Genomic DNA, 15,417 nt, shown 5'->3' on the forward strand with positions numbered 1-15,417 from the left:
TGCGCACAAGCTCTACCTCACGTCCTCCCAGAGAAGAGAACGCTGCGTCAAAGTACGTCCCCCGCGCCGCGCCGCGGCGCAGAGCCCGACCAGGAGCTGCACACGCGCAGTCTGCTTCACTGAAGCCACATGAATGAGGCCCTGCCATCGCCAGAACTCAGTTCTCATTGGAGCGGAGAAAGTTCGAGGGCGGAGCGGGTTGTTTGGCGCCTGCGTCGTGCAGCTAGCGGCTGGCGAGCCGCGGCTTGGCTGGCGGGAGCGGCTGCAACACCGGTGCTGGAGCGACGATGCCGAGGGAAATCATCACCCTACAGTTGGGCCAGTGCGGCAATCAGAGTGAGCGAACCTCCGGCCCCTCCACTAGTCAGGTTCCTTAGATTCTATGGGATCTCACTGCGGGATCCTGGACTCCATCCGCCCTTCCCACAATCGTAGTTTTCCAAAGGCGGGACATGCCTGACCCAGTGTCCAGTTGCCCAACCCTGAGGGGCCCTCCCCTCCCAGTCGCTGGCGTACAGCCCTTTCCTCTGACATGGGAGACTCGCGAGCGCTCAGTCCCCCAGTTTCTGGTTGGAATCTGCCCAGACCCAGACGTCCTCTTTCTCGCCCGTCCGCCCCTCCCCCCCTACCAGTTGGGTTCGAGTTCTGGAAACAACTGTGCGCTGAGCATGGTATCAGCCCCGAGGGCATCGTGGAGGAGTTCGCCACCGAGGGCACTGACCGCAAGGACGTCTTTTTCTACCAGGTGCTCCCAGCGACTTTGCCAGCCCCCCCACCCCCCACGCGCCCCCACAGTGGCCCCGGGGGGCCTGAGGGAAGGGCAGTGGCTTGGTACCAGGAAACCCTCTGGGCAAAGGAGTCAGGGCGGCTGGCTTGAGGAGAGAGGACAGGCAGGAGCCAGAGTTGGGAGGATGGAGGACTGGGCCTTAGCTGACTGGACCACCCTGCTGGTCTCCCCTTGACAGGCAGACGATGAGCACTACATCCCCAGGGCCGTGCTGCTGGACCTGGAGCCCCGGGTGATCCACTCCATCCTCAACTCCCCCTATGCCAAGCTCTACAACCCAGAGAACATCTACCTGTCAGAGCATGGAGGAGGGGCTGGCAACAACTGGGCCAGTGGATTCTCGCAGGTCATTTGCTATTCCCTGGCAGAACCCCCAACTCCCTGTGTGAGGGCAGGCGGTATGACTTGCCAGAGAGAGAAGAAACCAGATCAAGGATGTAGAAGTAGTAGAGCGAGAGAGAGATGGCTGAGGGGAGTTCTTTTTTCTAAGTCAATATGGTTAAGACTGCACTTGGCTAGTGCTGTGTGCCGGGTCATACTAAGTGCTTTACATGTAACTTACTTAACCCTCCCAACAACCCTAAAGATAGGTATTATAGGTTCGCAGTCTCTTATCTCCTTTTTCAGATTCTAAAAAACTCTGAAACCAAAACATGATTTATAACTTGTTTAGTAGCAAAACCAAATCTCAGGGCACCTGGCTGGCTCAGTCAGTAGAGCATGTGACTCTTGATCTTGGGGTTGTGAGTTCAAGCCCTACTTTGGGTGTAGAGATTACTTAAAAATAAAATCTAAAAAAAAAAAAATCTCAGTGAAGACAGACTATTTGATAGTTTTTATCTAACTTGTCATTACTTATACATTTCATTGCAGAAATATTAATACATTTGATTAGCACACACCAGATACCCACTGGCATTTTACTTAACATACATCATACGTACCATATTACCTTTCTAGAGTTGGAAATATTTGAATTCTGAAACATAGCTGGCCCCAAGAATTTTGAATAAGGGACTGAGGAGTTGTATCACCTTCATTATTCAGATGAGGAAACTGAGTAACCTGCCTAAAGTAACCTGCCCAGAGTCACTTGGTTAAATAAAACTAGACCTAATACGTGAATCCAAGCAGTGTGGATGTTGAGTATCTGCTCATACCCACTGTACTATATTGCCTCTCAGTGCAAATAACAAGCAGGGCCACTGTGCTCCAAAAAAGGACTTTTATGTTCTATAAGGAGAATTCAAGGTGGCTATTCTGAGGTCAGAGTCCTTGTCCCATGGTCCTGTCCCACTCTGATACTCCCCATGTCTGTACAGGGAGAGAAGATCCACGAGGACATTTTTGATATCATAGATCGGGAGGCAGATGGCAGTGACAGTCTAGAGGTGAGTGTCTTAGGAATGCTGGTGGGAGCTGTCAGAGGGAAGGCTTCACAACACCCTTTAGAAGCCACCTGTTAAGTACAAGACCTACCCATGTACCCTTTGCACTGGACAGAAGTCACTGGGCTTTGCTGGACACAAGGCAGAGTCTCCTGAGCTATATGTGTGGGGTAAGGGAAGTGGAGGAGAGGGCTTGGGAAAATAGGAGTCCAAGAAATTGTAGGATGGGTCCAGTCTGAAATCCAGTACCTAGACACTGACTGCACCTTCCCCCTGTAGGGCTTCGTGCTGTGTCACTCCATTGCTGGGGGGACAGGCTCTGGCCTGGGCTCCTACCTCTTAGAACGACTGAATGACAGGTAAGTCTGTGTTTTAAGGGGCAGGAAGGACTTGGTTTCCCAAGTAACTGGGAGGCCCTCCAGATACACCTTCCTATTTGCTGGAGCAATGAAAAGGCCCTTCTGTTAACTCCTGTAGTGAGAAAGAGAAGATAAAATAACCAAGAACCTGATCACACTCTGAGTGGTTGGATCCAGAGCCTAGAATCTAAGCCCTAGATGAAGAGATGAAGAAGGTTCAGGGGGTATGGCTGGTTTAGTTAGAACCCTAGGTCCTAAGATTGTCTCTGCCGTTCCTTCCCCCTTTGGGGTTGCAGACTTCCAAAAGTCAAGTCTTCTTTCTCTGCTGATCCTGTGTCCCACCCCAATTTTGCCATTTAGATTTCACTGCTTTCTGACTATTGTGAGCCCCATGTTTACTAAGCCTCCAGTCTCTTGCCCTGACCTCTCCTCTCAACCCCACCAGGTACCCCAAGAAGCTGGTGCAGACATACTCAGTGTTTCCCAACCAGGATGAGATGAGCGATGTGGTGGTCCAGCCCTACAACTCCCTGCTCACGCTCAAGAGGCTCACCCAGAACGCAGACTGTGTGGTGCGTCCTGGATTCTGCCATTCTCCAGTGCCAACCCCCTTGTCTATTTCATCATTTTCCTACATTTAAAAAGTCTATTTTGAGCCCTTCTGTGCCTCAGTCATGTGCCACTGCCTTTTGGATGGGTCTTTCTGGCCATGAAGCACCAAGGAAATTAAGCTTCAGAGCCCAGATTCAGGCAGAGCTCCTGTCCTTTCTGTCCCCATAAATCTGTCACCCTCTTCTGTCCCCCAGGTGGTACTGGACAACACAGCCCTGAACCGGATCGCCACAGACCGCCTGCACATCCAGAACCCATCCTTCTCCCAGATCAACCAGCTGGTGAGCCCCTGCTCCCGGACTGGAAACCCTCCTTACTGGAGTGCCATCTGGGGAAGGGAGGCCCCGCCCCAGGCCAAGGCCCATGACCCGGCACCCCCGTCCCCAGGTGTCCACCATCATGTCAGCCAGCACCACCACCCTGCGCTACCCTGGCTACATGAACAACGACCTCATCGGCCTCATCGCCTCGCTCATCCCCACTCCTCGACTCCACTTCCTCATGACCGGCTACACCCCGCTCACCACGGACCAGTCGGTAGGAGCAGCCCCAGCAGGCCCTGCCCTAGCCTTTCTGTCCCCCTGCTGCGCCCTCCAGGAGCCGCTCTTTGTAGCCCCAGAGGCTCTGTGCTCAGGGACAGGCACAGACCGTCCAGCTCCGTGCTGACTTGTTCTCCTCTTCCCTACACCCCTGGCTCCCTGTAGGGCCCGGGCTATGTGGGGTCTGCTGATGCTCCCGCACAGGGGCATGACCTTGCTGAGCTGAGGAGGGCTAAGATTCCTGGTCCTGCAGCCAAGGCTCAGTGTACACCTGAATCTCAAGATGCCTCCCAGAGAGACCATCCTAGCCTGAGTGTGATGGGGGTCAGCCATTGGACCGTGCCCTGAGTGCTGGCCTGGTCCCCGTGGCCCGCTCTCCCCTCAGGTGGCCAGCGTGAGGAAGACCACAGTCCTGGATGTCATGAGGCGGCTGCTGCAGCCCAAGAACGTGATGGTGTCCACGGGCCGGGATCGCCAGACCAACCATTGCTACATCGCCATCCTCAACATCATCCAGGGGGAGGTGGACCCCACCCAGGTAGGTGAGGCCCCTTCGTGCCACCCCCGGAACCCACAGGGGTAGAGGAGAGGCTACCACCACCACTGTTGTGTCCACCCCTCCCCGCTAGGTCCACAAGAGTCTGCAGAGGATCCGGGAGCGGAAGTTGGCCAACTTCATCCCCTGGGGCCCTGCCAGCATCCAGGTGGCCCTGTCAAGGAAGTCTCCCTACCTGCCTTCGGCCCACCGGGTCAGTGGGCTCATGATGGCCAACCACACCAGCATCTCCTCGGTGAGGCTTAACGGTTTGCACCTGTCTTCCCATACGCACTTTCCTGGTTGGGCCTCACCTCTCCACATCCTTGCTGCCCCTGCTTCCAGGTCTCTTAATGTGCAGATTGCCCAGCCCTGGTTCCCTGTCTCTCTGGGCCATATTGTTACTTTATGTTCTTTGTGACCCCTGCTTTCTGCACACACCAAGCTCTTCGAGCGGACCTGTCGCCAGTATGACAAGCTGCGGAAGCGGGAGGCCTTCCTGGAGCAGTTCCGCAAGGAGGACATCTTCAAGGAGAACTTTGATGAGCTGGACACGTCCAGGGAGGTTGTGCAGCAGCTCATCGACGAGTATCATGCGGCCACGCGGCCAGACTACATCTCCTGGGGCGCCCAGGAGCAGTGAGTCCCCCAGGACCAGGACCTTGTCTGCCTTACTGGTTGGCCCAGGCCCCGCCTGACTGACCACCCCCTCAGAGCACAGATCAGGGACCTCACACATCTCTTCCTCATAAATACACATGCACGTACTCTGTATTGGCCTGGGGACACGTTTCTGTCTCCTCTGATGAGACTATTTATGTTTAATAAAGCACTGGACATAAATGAAGTTACTGGTTTTCTGAAGGCCTGTAGATATGGGGAAGGGGGTAGTGCCTGTTCTTTCCCCTATTTCCAGCCTCTTCAACTCTGAGCAAATGCCTCCCCTAGCTTTTCCTTCTCCTTCCTCATTTTGGAGAACATAGGTGGTGTCTACCTATGTGAGACATGCCTTCCCAGGGTAAGAAGGCCAACAGATATTACCTTACTCTTACTGACATTCCGGGTCCCAGGTCCCTCCCACCCTTCCCTGTATAGGTGACCAATCTGCCAGTTTCATGTTCCCACATCAGAGTGTCCTGCTAATCATCATAGCAAGCAGGCCTGCAGTCACCACCCCACCGCCAGGCCTGGGCAAGCAGTAGAGTTGATCCAGGTGCCTTTAATCTTGTAAGCAGGGTATGCCAGAGAACCAGTCCAAGAAAGCCACTGGGCAGGCAGCTGGAGTCTAGGACAATCAACTCCTGAGACCAAACCCAAAGCCTAGACTATAAGCAGGGCCCGAAGTGGGCCCATAACTAAGGCTCCATAATTCTGTTTACAGGTGGTCTACAGAGCCCTCCCACTTCTTGTGGAAAACTGCAGGGAAGTAGTAAATATATAGTGACTTAAATGTTCAGAATCAAAAGGGCAAAGCAGGTTGTCCCTAGATCATGGTAGATTGTCAGGGCCCCTCTTAGGCCTTTATGCACCCTAAGGGTGAGGTTTGGGGAATAATAGCAAACATGCACATGGACACTCTGCTAGGTACTCCACATTATTTTGTTCAATCCTCATGACAACTCTATGAAGTGACAGATGTTATTAGTATTGTTTTATAAACAAGGAAACTAAGACTAACCATAGTTAATGTACCAAGTCACCCACCTGGTAAATGACAGAGTTGGGAGTCCAATCCTGGTTTGACTGGCATCAGTATCCCTGACCATTGCATGTCCTGCCTTTTATGATATCTTTTGGGTTAGTGTAGAATCCCATCTCTGAGGTCTTTGGGAGCCATTGGATGAGTGCATGGTTGTCAGAGAATGTGAGGACTTTGAACACCTGTGCAGACAGGGCAGGTGCAGTCTCTCTGGGTTGGTGGGACTGTCAGCCTCAAGTTGCTTCAGGTATACCTGTTAAGTGTCCCCATCACCCATGTCAGGATAGCTGGGGACCTGTGCCTGCCTTCTCATTACTGTCACCACCAGCATGCTTGGCCAAAGCCAGAGGGCCAGCCCAATGGATCAGAAGGATTCGGGCTGGCAGAGCTCAGCATACAGGTGAAGGACCAGCCCAAGAAGGTGACTGTGAGTCCCTACAGAGGCTGAAGATTACCCAGAATCAGTATTCTTAATTTGGGCAAATTAAGATCTTTTTCTTCTTGTTCATTGTTGGCCTGAGGACACACTTTTCCTTCCATGAACCTATTTATCTTTAATAAAGCTTTGACGTATGAACAGTGAGCAACATTTAGGCCTAACCCTTATGAACAAAAGTGACGGATGGGCAGGGAATGGGCAGTCAGAGGCTAGGCTCTGGGCTGCCTGATGGGTGGCAGGGAGACCATAAGCCTGTCACCACCACAAAGCATGAGCTTGTCACTTGCAGTTGCCAGGCCTCTCCTGAGTCAGCCTGGTCAGTGTCAACCAGCTGCCTGTCGTCTGAGCAGAGAGAGGGTGACTTCAGGGAAAACCGGCGTGCACCTGGTGCCTTCTCGGCTCCACCTCTGGCCCCTGCACCACTGGGCACCCTGCCTTGCTCCTTTCTCCCTTTACAACCCCTGCCCCAGATGAGAAACCTTTCATCACCTGGGGTATCTGTATGAGTGACTCATGCTGAGTAGGGGTCATGCGTGCTGGCAAAGGTAAAAGGCTGCTATATGTGAATCGTTGGCTAGACCCCTCCAGGCCACAAGCCCAGGGCCTGCCTTCCTTTGCCAGACCCGGTTAAAGGGCGTAAGCCCCAGGGGGAGGAAGCACCAGCTAGCCCAGAGTAGAGTTTTCTATCACCAACCCAGAGGGGTAAATACCCTGTGCAGGGGGTCCTCCCTGGAAAGAAGAGCTGGATCTGCAAAGTTGCCTCCTTCTGACGGCTGAGTGCCAGGCACTAGGAGCACAGACACACCTCAATGCCAGCTTCAAAGCCAGGCCCCTCCCCCAAGGCTATTTCCAGATCACCCATCACCCCACACCAACGCAGCCCCTCCCGGTTCTTGGCCAGTGGCAAACCCCAAAGTATGTCAACTAGAGGGCAGCGAAGAGGCCAGGTGGAAAGGGAGGAAAGCCTCTGGGAATCAGGGCAGCAGGTGGTGCTGGTGGTGAAAAATCCCTGTGGTCTGAGAGACTGCAAACCACAGAAGTAACTGTCCTGATGAGACACAAGCTGCAGTGAAGCTGGAGAGAGAATGAAGGCTCATGCACAGAACAGGAACCTCTTTTTGACTAAACAAAATTAGAGAAAATCAGCCATTTCAAGGTAATATTCCCAGAATTCCCATGTGATGTGACTCAGGGACAGATATATCTAATATCAGGAAGCACTTTATAATAAAAGTAGAGTGGGGTAAACGAATCTGGAACTTAGGACTGTCACTTTGGAAAAGCGTACCGGGATGAGGTGAAGAGGTTATGAGCACAAGAGTGGGTTGGGAGCTCACAGTAAGCACAGATGCCCCACAGGGTGGGTGAGTCAGTCCAGTAAGTCTCATCTGTGGTCACCACTGGTCACACGTATGCTCCATCTCCCTAGAAAGGGGCTGTCTGCGGTGGAGACTCAACTAAAATCCAACATCAGTACACCTTCCAGTAACGCTCACCTCCACCACTTGCTCACTTTCCATTCCCTCTTGGGTACCTTAAGCAGGTAAGGGGCTGCCCTAGGAAAGTAACAGGAACATTTTACATTGATGTTCTGATTTACTAATCCATCATTTGTAAGTTTTAGTGAAATTCCCTAGGATCTGATCACTGCAACGTGAATTGGTAAAATTGAGTTTCTTGCAAAGCTATAGGCTCTGTCACTCAGGGTCTAACACCCCCACGAGACCCAGCGGGAAATAGTCTCCTCAGATCTCCAGCATTGCTATAGTAGTGACCGTGGCCATCGACTCTAGAAGCAGGGGATTCATCTCTCTATCCCTCAAATCCATTATGAATTTTTTTTTTTTGAGGAACAAGAACCAAGTTTTTTATTTGTTCATTTCTTGCATTTGAAGTATTCCTTGATAACATCCTTGGCCTGAGACTCTTTGCCATAGTCCTTAACCACCGCACAGCTGCAACCAACCGCTTTAGGGGTTTTTCTCTCTCTGTCAACTTTACAGAAGCCTACCCTTTCCCCACCAACCTTAATTAGGTTGATTTAGTGTTCAGCACAGAGCGCCTCCACCAGCCTCCTACATATAGGCTCATCACAGTTGGATGCAACAAAGACGGGCTTGGTGCTTGTCTAAGGCTTTGGCAGCTTCGAGAATTCCATGTGCTAGGCCATCAATTCCACGTGCTAAGCCGTCGTGGATGAGGGCGGTCTTTGACACCTCTTGTAAACCAGTATGAATGGCCGTTACACCTCCAGCAGCAATTCTTCCTCTGCCACAGGGGTGGGGGACCCGGGGGGTTACAGGTGGAGACAAACCTTGACTGCACCCGAGCCTCCGCCTACGCGAGACTCAGTGGTGCAGGGAAAGAGGTGTTACGAATTAATAGGGTGACCAACTCATCCTGGTTTTAGCACTGAAAGTTCTGAGTCTCAAGACCCCCCTCAAATTTGGTTTTAACTAAAACTCCCACGTTCCCTCAGTCCTGAGAAAACTGGGATGGTGGGTCACCCTAAATTAAAGAACTCCACAGAGAATGATCGGAAAATCTTGAAGCAGTATATATGAATGATCAGGGCTGAGTTAAGGTCCAGTAGACACTTGCTAATTAATTAAGCAAGCAATTATTAAAAATAGAGACCAAGTTGCTCATAAAGCTTCATAGTGAATGCCTAAGGGGATTTCCAATTTTATTGGGGGTAGGGAATATAGTCTAATATAATTAATTTATATGAAATATATATCATGTGTTAATAATATAATTTATGCATGTGGTCATATATTGTATTATTCTGATTTTTTTTTAATTAAGTATGCTCCACGCCCAACATGGGGCTTGAACTCACCACCCTGAGATTATGAGTTTCATGTAGTCTCATGCTCTACCGACTGAGCCGGCCAGGTACCCCTGTTATTCTGTTTTTTAAATTAAATGTCTGGGGGAACCTGAGTGACTAAGTTGGTTACGCATTTCCTTTTTTTTTTTTTAACATTTTATTTATTTGAGAGAGAGAGAGAGTGTGTGAGTAGAGGGGGGCAGAGAGAGAGAGAGAGAGAGAACCTCAAGCAGGCTCCACACCCAGCACAGAGTCCATTGCTGGCCTTGATCCAACGACCCTGGGATCATGACCTGAGCCAAAATCAATAGTCGCCTGCTCAATCAACTGAGCCACCTAGGCGCCCCAAGTGTCTTACTCTTGATTTGGGCTCAGGTCATGATCTCATGGTTCATGGGATAGAGCCCAGCATCAGACTCTGTGATGACAGCGTGGAGCCTGCTTGGGACTCTCTCTCCCTCTCTTTCTGCCCCTCCCTTGCTCTCTCTCTCAAAATAAATAAATAAATAATAAATTAATGAATTAAATGTCTCAAAATATAAGTTGTCCAATTTTAAGTGCTGCATGTAAAATATAATACAAAATAATATTGAAATCATTATTGAGCATTTAATATACACCAAGAACTGTTCTAGGCACATTATATATATGAGCTCATTTAATTTTGACAACTCTATAGATAGGTACTGTCTTATCCTGATTTTTACAAACAAGGAAACTGAAGCTCAGGGTCATGCAGCTGGGAAGTGGTCCTTCCCTCCCTGAAAGAGAAAACTTAGGAAGAGATGCATTAACTGCCAGATATATGGTAGGCTGTCAGCCGCAGGAAGGAAGGGACTCTTTTGTGACATTCTGGAAGCAGGACAGGGGGCCAGTGGAGGGAACTACAAAGGGGAAGGTTGCAGCTCCACAGAAGGAAAAACATCCACGGGATTGCTGCTGTCCTCAGGTAGAATGAGCAGTCACATGGACCATGAGCCCCCTCCACTGAATTCAGTCAAGCAAATTCTACATGATGACTCTCTCCTGGAATGGACGGATCCTAGGAGATGGATGAAGTGACCTTTTTTTTCTTTAGTTTTTTTTAATCTTTATTTTTGAGAGACAGAGCACGAGCAGGGGAGGAACACAGAGAGAGGGAGACACAGAATCTGAAGCAGGTTCCAGGCTCTGAGCTGCCAGCACAGAGCCCGACGCGGGGCTTGAACTCACAAACCGCGAGATCATGACCTGAGCTGAAGTCGGACTCTTAACCCACTGAGCCACCCAGATGCCCCTGAGGTGACCTTTAATATGCCTTCTGGTCTTAAGGATTTAGGCATTTCTTGGAAACCAATATCCTTTATAATAAAGCATATTCATTCTTAAAACAAATTTATCAAGGTCTGCTGTGTGCCTGAACCTTTTCCAGGAACTGGGGGTTACCTAGGTGTAGAAGTTAAGATTGTGAATCTCAGAAAATTCACAGCCTAAGACATCTATGCAGCAAAGTGGCAGCTGAAGTGGTAAGCACACATCAGCGGGATCACAACAGTGTACTGTGCTCAGTAAATATTTATTGAGTGTTTGCAAGAATGAAAGGCTATGGGAGGCCAGGGTGGGAGTCACACAGAGGAGCGATCATTTGACAGGGTCTTGAGTTCTGAGGGAAGCTTTCCAAGTGGAGACATAAGAGAAGGTAGGGGGACTAACATGTGCTGAGACCCAGGCTAGCAGGGAAGCATGAGATGGACTTGACCTCTCTTCTGCAGCTCAACCATCCCCTTCCTGTCGACTGGGGAAGGGAAGCTCACACCAGGCAAATGAGGCCACCAGGACCCACCTGGGGCTCACGGAAGGCCAAAGTCAGAGAAAAGGGGTTATGACCCAACCCAGATATGAAGAAGGCTTCCCAGAGACAACCTAGCAAGGCCTTGTATGCAGGGAAGCAGTTAATGTGTTGACATTCAGAAGGAAAAGCATGATAGGCAAAGGGAAAAGAACCTGAGAGGGCAGGGAGGCCTAGAAACAGGACAGTGGGTTCTGGAAACTGCAAAGGCCCAGAAGGTGCATTTGGGGGAGCAACAGAGGACAAGGTCAGGTTGATACTCCAAGACCAGACAGGTCACGCAGGGCCTTTTATGCTATGTAGAGTTTGGACTTTATTCTCTGAACAAAGGGGAACCCTGAAGGCCAACTGGGAAGCTACAGCCACCAGCCCGCCCCTTCTGGACTTTTCACCCAAAATGACACTGCACTCTGCCCCCACCCCCTGCTTTCTATTCCCTCCTGTTCTCTAACTCTTTCTGCAAACCAGTATTTGGCAGAATCTGATATCAGAACTCTAGCTCATGTTCTGCTCCCTCCTGAAGGTGGGTTCTTGGACGCTGTTGCCCACACTGATGGCCTGCTCTTTATCATTCTGTTCTCAGGCACCATAGCCTGCCCTGCCCTGTCCTGAGGTGCCCTAGACCGGCTCTGCTCAGCAGACTGCCTCTCTGTCTTCCCTGCCCCAAAGCCCTCACAGATCAGTCCGGACCGTGCATACTTGGGGCCTCCTCGCCAAGCTCAACTGCACCATTCCTCTTTCTGTCTCCAGCCCACCACATGCATAATTTCACGGTATTTTGTTAGCGTTATAATTGTATCTTTCTCATGTAATTTCCCTTTCTGAGCCTCTCAAATACAACCCCCTGTGTTCTATAGAATATTCAGCATTCTGGCAATAATTACGTTCCAACAAATAATAGATTTAAAAATATGTACCCTCTTCTTAACAGTTAACTCTGAAATATATTAAGAGAGGTTTTTTTGTTTTTTTGGTTCATTTTTGAAAGCAATCAAGACCTGTGGATATGAGGGGCGCCTGGGTGGCTCAGTAGGTTGGGTGTCTGACTTCGGTTCAGGTCATGACCTCAGGTCATGAGTTTGAGCCCTGTGACAGGCTCTGTGTTGACAGCTTGGAGCCTGGAGCCTGCTTTGGATTCTGTGTCTTCCTCTCTCTCTGCCCCTCCCCCACTTGTGCTCTGTCTCTCAAAAATGAATAAACGTTAAAAACATTTTTTAAAAAGACACGTGGATATGAAACTTGGACCTTCTCTTTCTAAATGAAAAAAATATATGTTATATATATAATAAAATACATGTAAAAGGGAAATGGAGGGCATGACTCTAGCTACATGCTGATTTTCTTTTTTTAAATAAGGATAGATTGGCAGGAAAGTGCAAAGAAATGTACAGCAGGTCTCCCCCACGTTAACTTGCATGACTGTAGTACAATATCAAAGTCAGGAAATTGACACTGGTACAATCCACAGAGCACATGCAGGCTTCACCAGCCATATAGAGTTCACTCATTTGTATTTTATTACGTCTACCTTCCGTGACCACCACTGTAATCAAGATATTTATTTGTACCAACAGTTCAAGACCCTCAACAGTCTCATGCCACACTTTAATATCCACACTCCCCTCCCCTCCCACAGCTTGATTTAAATATGAAAAAGTATTAAATGGAGCACAGAAAAAATGCTACAAGAAAATACACTGAAATGATTACCAGTAGATATTTGGATTGTGAGATAAAGCTTGATATATTTTTTATTTTATTTAAAATTTTTCAGCTGTTTCTGTTTTTCTTCAGGGAGAATGTATTATTATTAATTTTTTAAAGATTTTTTTTGTTTAATCTTTATATCCAACGTGGGACTCGAACTCACAACCCTGAGATCAGGAGTCACACAGTCCACCAACTGAACCCACCAGGTGCCCTAAGAATGCATTACTTTTGTGAGAAACGTTCTTGAGAAGAATTTATAACATATATCCTAATGTTTACTTATAATAGTGTGATCCAACAAGTTTCAAATTGGAAAAAGATCTGGTGGATTTTAACTTGTCATATTAACTTAAAGTTTACTTTACCAGCAGATTGAAATACTCCCTTCTATTCCAGTGTACAATTTTCTCCATCTCCCATAGAGCAATTTAAGTAAAACACCCACCCATTGTTCGTAATTCTATCTTAGCCTGCCTTTAAAACGAAACTTGAACAATGTAAAACGACATTGTTTCCGTTATGTATTACTGCCTAAAATTCACTGTGAAACACAGAGGCATAGAACACTGATTTACTGTTTCTCTACGTTCTGTGAGTTGATTGGGCAATTCTTTTACTGGTCTCCTCTGGCTCACTTGGTCTATTACAGACGGCTGGAACAGCTGGAAAGTCCAAGGTGGCCTCATTCATATGTCTGGCAATTCGTGGTGGGTAGAGAGGCTCAGCTCTCCTCCTCACAACCTCCCAACCTCCAGTGGACAAGACCCACTTCCTTGTATAGCAGTCCAGGATGGTGTTCCAAGAGGGCCAGGCCCAGTGCATAAGCACTGCCCTGCTACACTTGTATCATACATATTGGCCAAGACAAGTCTTAAGATCCAGCCCAGAATCAGTTCTGGAGGGAGCTGTACCAGGGCATGAACACTGGGAGGCAGAATTCATTAGGGCCATTGGTGCAACAATCTACCACAGTTATAAAGGCTGGCCCCTTTATAAGAATTTAAGCATGGATGAGGGGCGCCTGGGTGGCGCAGTCGGTTAAGCGTCCGACTTCAGCCAGGTCACGATCTCGCGGTCCGTGAGTTCGAGCCCCGCGTCAGGCTCTGGGCTGATGGCTCGGAGCCTGGAGCCTGTTTCCGATTCTGTGTCTCCCTCTCTCTCTGCCCCTCCCCCGTTCATGCTCTGTCTCTCTCTGTCCCAAAAATAAAAATAAACGTTGAAAAAAAAATTAAAAAAAAAAAAAAAAGAATTTAAGCATGGATGAGAAAAAAAAAAAAGATTGCTTTGGGTTCAAAGGTAAGGTTAAGTAAGCATCATAAGGCAATTTCAAATCTGCATATAACTCTGATTCATTCAAGATAATAGAAAAGGCCAATTTCCCTGTAGCTAACTTAAGAACTAGTGCCTCATGAGCGAATTGCATAGTCTTGTTACACAATCAATTAATTTGCTGTTACATCCAGTTACACATCATGGCCTAAACTTCATAAACCTATTTCTATACGTAGAAAATAAAAGAGATAAGAACTTTTGTTTTCCTAACATCCTCCAAACATAATCTTGTTCTTTATTTTAAAAATGATTTATTGTTTAAAAATAAGTATTTGTGAGAAGTCTAATTCCCAAAAGTTATACGTGAAACCAGCTTTTGCCTCAGGACTAATTTCTGCCAATATAGGAAATATGAAAATGGGTACATTTAAAAAAAATTTTAATGACTACATGTCTTTTTTTAATATCTTTTCTAAAAATTAAAAAAAAATATTTTTTAGAGAGAGAGAGACAGAGCACAAGTGGAGGAGGGGCAGAGAGAGAGGGAGACACAGAATCCAAAGTAGTCTCCAGGCTCTGAGCTGTCAGCACAGAGCCTGATGTGGGGCTTGAACCCACAAACCACGAGATCATGACCTGAACCAAAGCCGGACGCTTAACTGACTGAGCCACCCAGGTGCCCCTGAATACATTTCTTTGTTTCCTCAAAGCACTTGAGCAAATAAAACTTAAGATCCCACTGGGAATTTGGGGGATCAAATGTTTCAACCGATCTTGAGACTACAGTAGTTCCTCCGACATCTGCCATGATGCTTGTTTCATCACCTTGAAGATGCTCTCTCCGCGCCACACCTCTCGTTGGCTCTCTTCACTCCAGTCACTTCGGGCTTCCTCCAGGTCCTTCAACCACTCACACTCTGGCTTTCCAGCTTTCTCCACGTGTCTCCTCCTCTGGGATCTCTCCTCTTCACCCCACTTCCTTCATCTGGCTGGCTCCTTACTTAATCTCTAGGTCACTCAAGTGTCACTTCCAGTGAAGGTTTCTGGCTTCTCCATAGATGTTCCACCAGCACCCTGTACTTTCTTTGCCATAAATGTCACCACACTTTATTATTTTGTCTTTGCTTTTGTTTTTTTCTCCTTGAGGGCAAGGACTGACCTGTTCATGGCTGTATCTCTAGTGTCTGACACATGCTGGGAATTCAAAAACATCCCCCAAAGGAATGTAAATATCAAGCAGAAAGAAAACTACAAAGAGGGCGCTCTGGGTAGCCACATTCACATACTCAAGACTATGTACTTTACCTATAGGTGAGCCTGTCAAGTCTTGATTCATAGTCTACTTACTCTTATTTTATTTTTTTAATTTTACTTATTTACTTTTAAGAGAGAGAGAAGCAGAGAGAGAGGGGGAGA

At 48.3% G+C, this 15,417-nt stretch overlaps 1 protein-coding gene and 1 pseudogene across 1 annotated transcript; one reads left to right on the forward strand and one right to left on the reverse strand.

Annotated features, from left to right (window-relative positions):
* Nucleotides 1-247: 247 nt before the first annotated feature.
* TUBG1 (tubulin gamma 1) lies at nt 248-5,067 on the forward strand. Its single transcript, XM_047093572.1, has 11 exons — nt 248-336; nt 633-745; nt 966-1,133; nt 2,110-2,178; nt 2,455-2,534; nt 2,980-3,106; nt 3,341-3,427; nt 3,534-3,683; nt 4,071-4,223; nt 4,315-4,476; nt 4,666-5,067. Exons 1-11 carry the CDS (start codon nt 288-290, stop codon nt 4,861-4,863), a joined length of 1,356 nt encoding a protein of 451 aa, XP_046949528.1. The 5' UTR covers nt 248-287; the 3' UTR covers nt 4,864-5,067.
* Nucleotides 5,068-8,234: 3,167 nt separating this feature from the next.
* On the reverse strand, nt 8,235-15,168 carry LOC124522062 (40S ribosomal protein S12-like; annotated as a pseudogene).
* Between the last annotated feature and the right edge of the window lie 249 nt (nt 15,169-15,417).

This window comes from Lynx rufus, unplaced genomic scaffold (genome assembly GCF_022079265.1).
Source record: "Lynx rufus isolate CCGP_SWC_20201006 ecotype Redwood Valley unplaced genomic scaffold, mLynRuf1.p SCAF_34, whole genome shotgun sequence".
NCBI classification, from domain to species: Eukaryota; Metazoa; Chordata; class Mammalia; order Carnivora; family Felidae; genus Lynx; species Lynx rufus.

Coding starts and splice junctions, on each gene's coding strand:
- TUBG1 (XM_047093572.1), top strand. CDS start 288: ATGCCGAGGGAAATCATCACCCTACAGTTGGGCCAGTGCGGCAATCAG. Junction 1,134..2,109: donor GGGCCAGTGGATTCTCGCAG/GTCATTTGCTAT, acceptor ATGTCTGTACAG/GGAGAGAAGATCCACGAGGA. Junction 4,477..4,665: donor ACCACACCAGCATCTCCTCG/GTGAGGCTTAAC, acceptor GCACACACCAAG/CTCTTCGAGCGGACCTGTCG.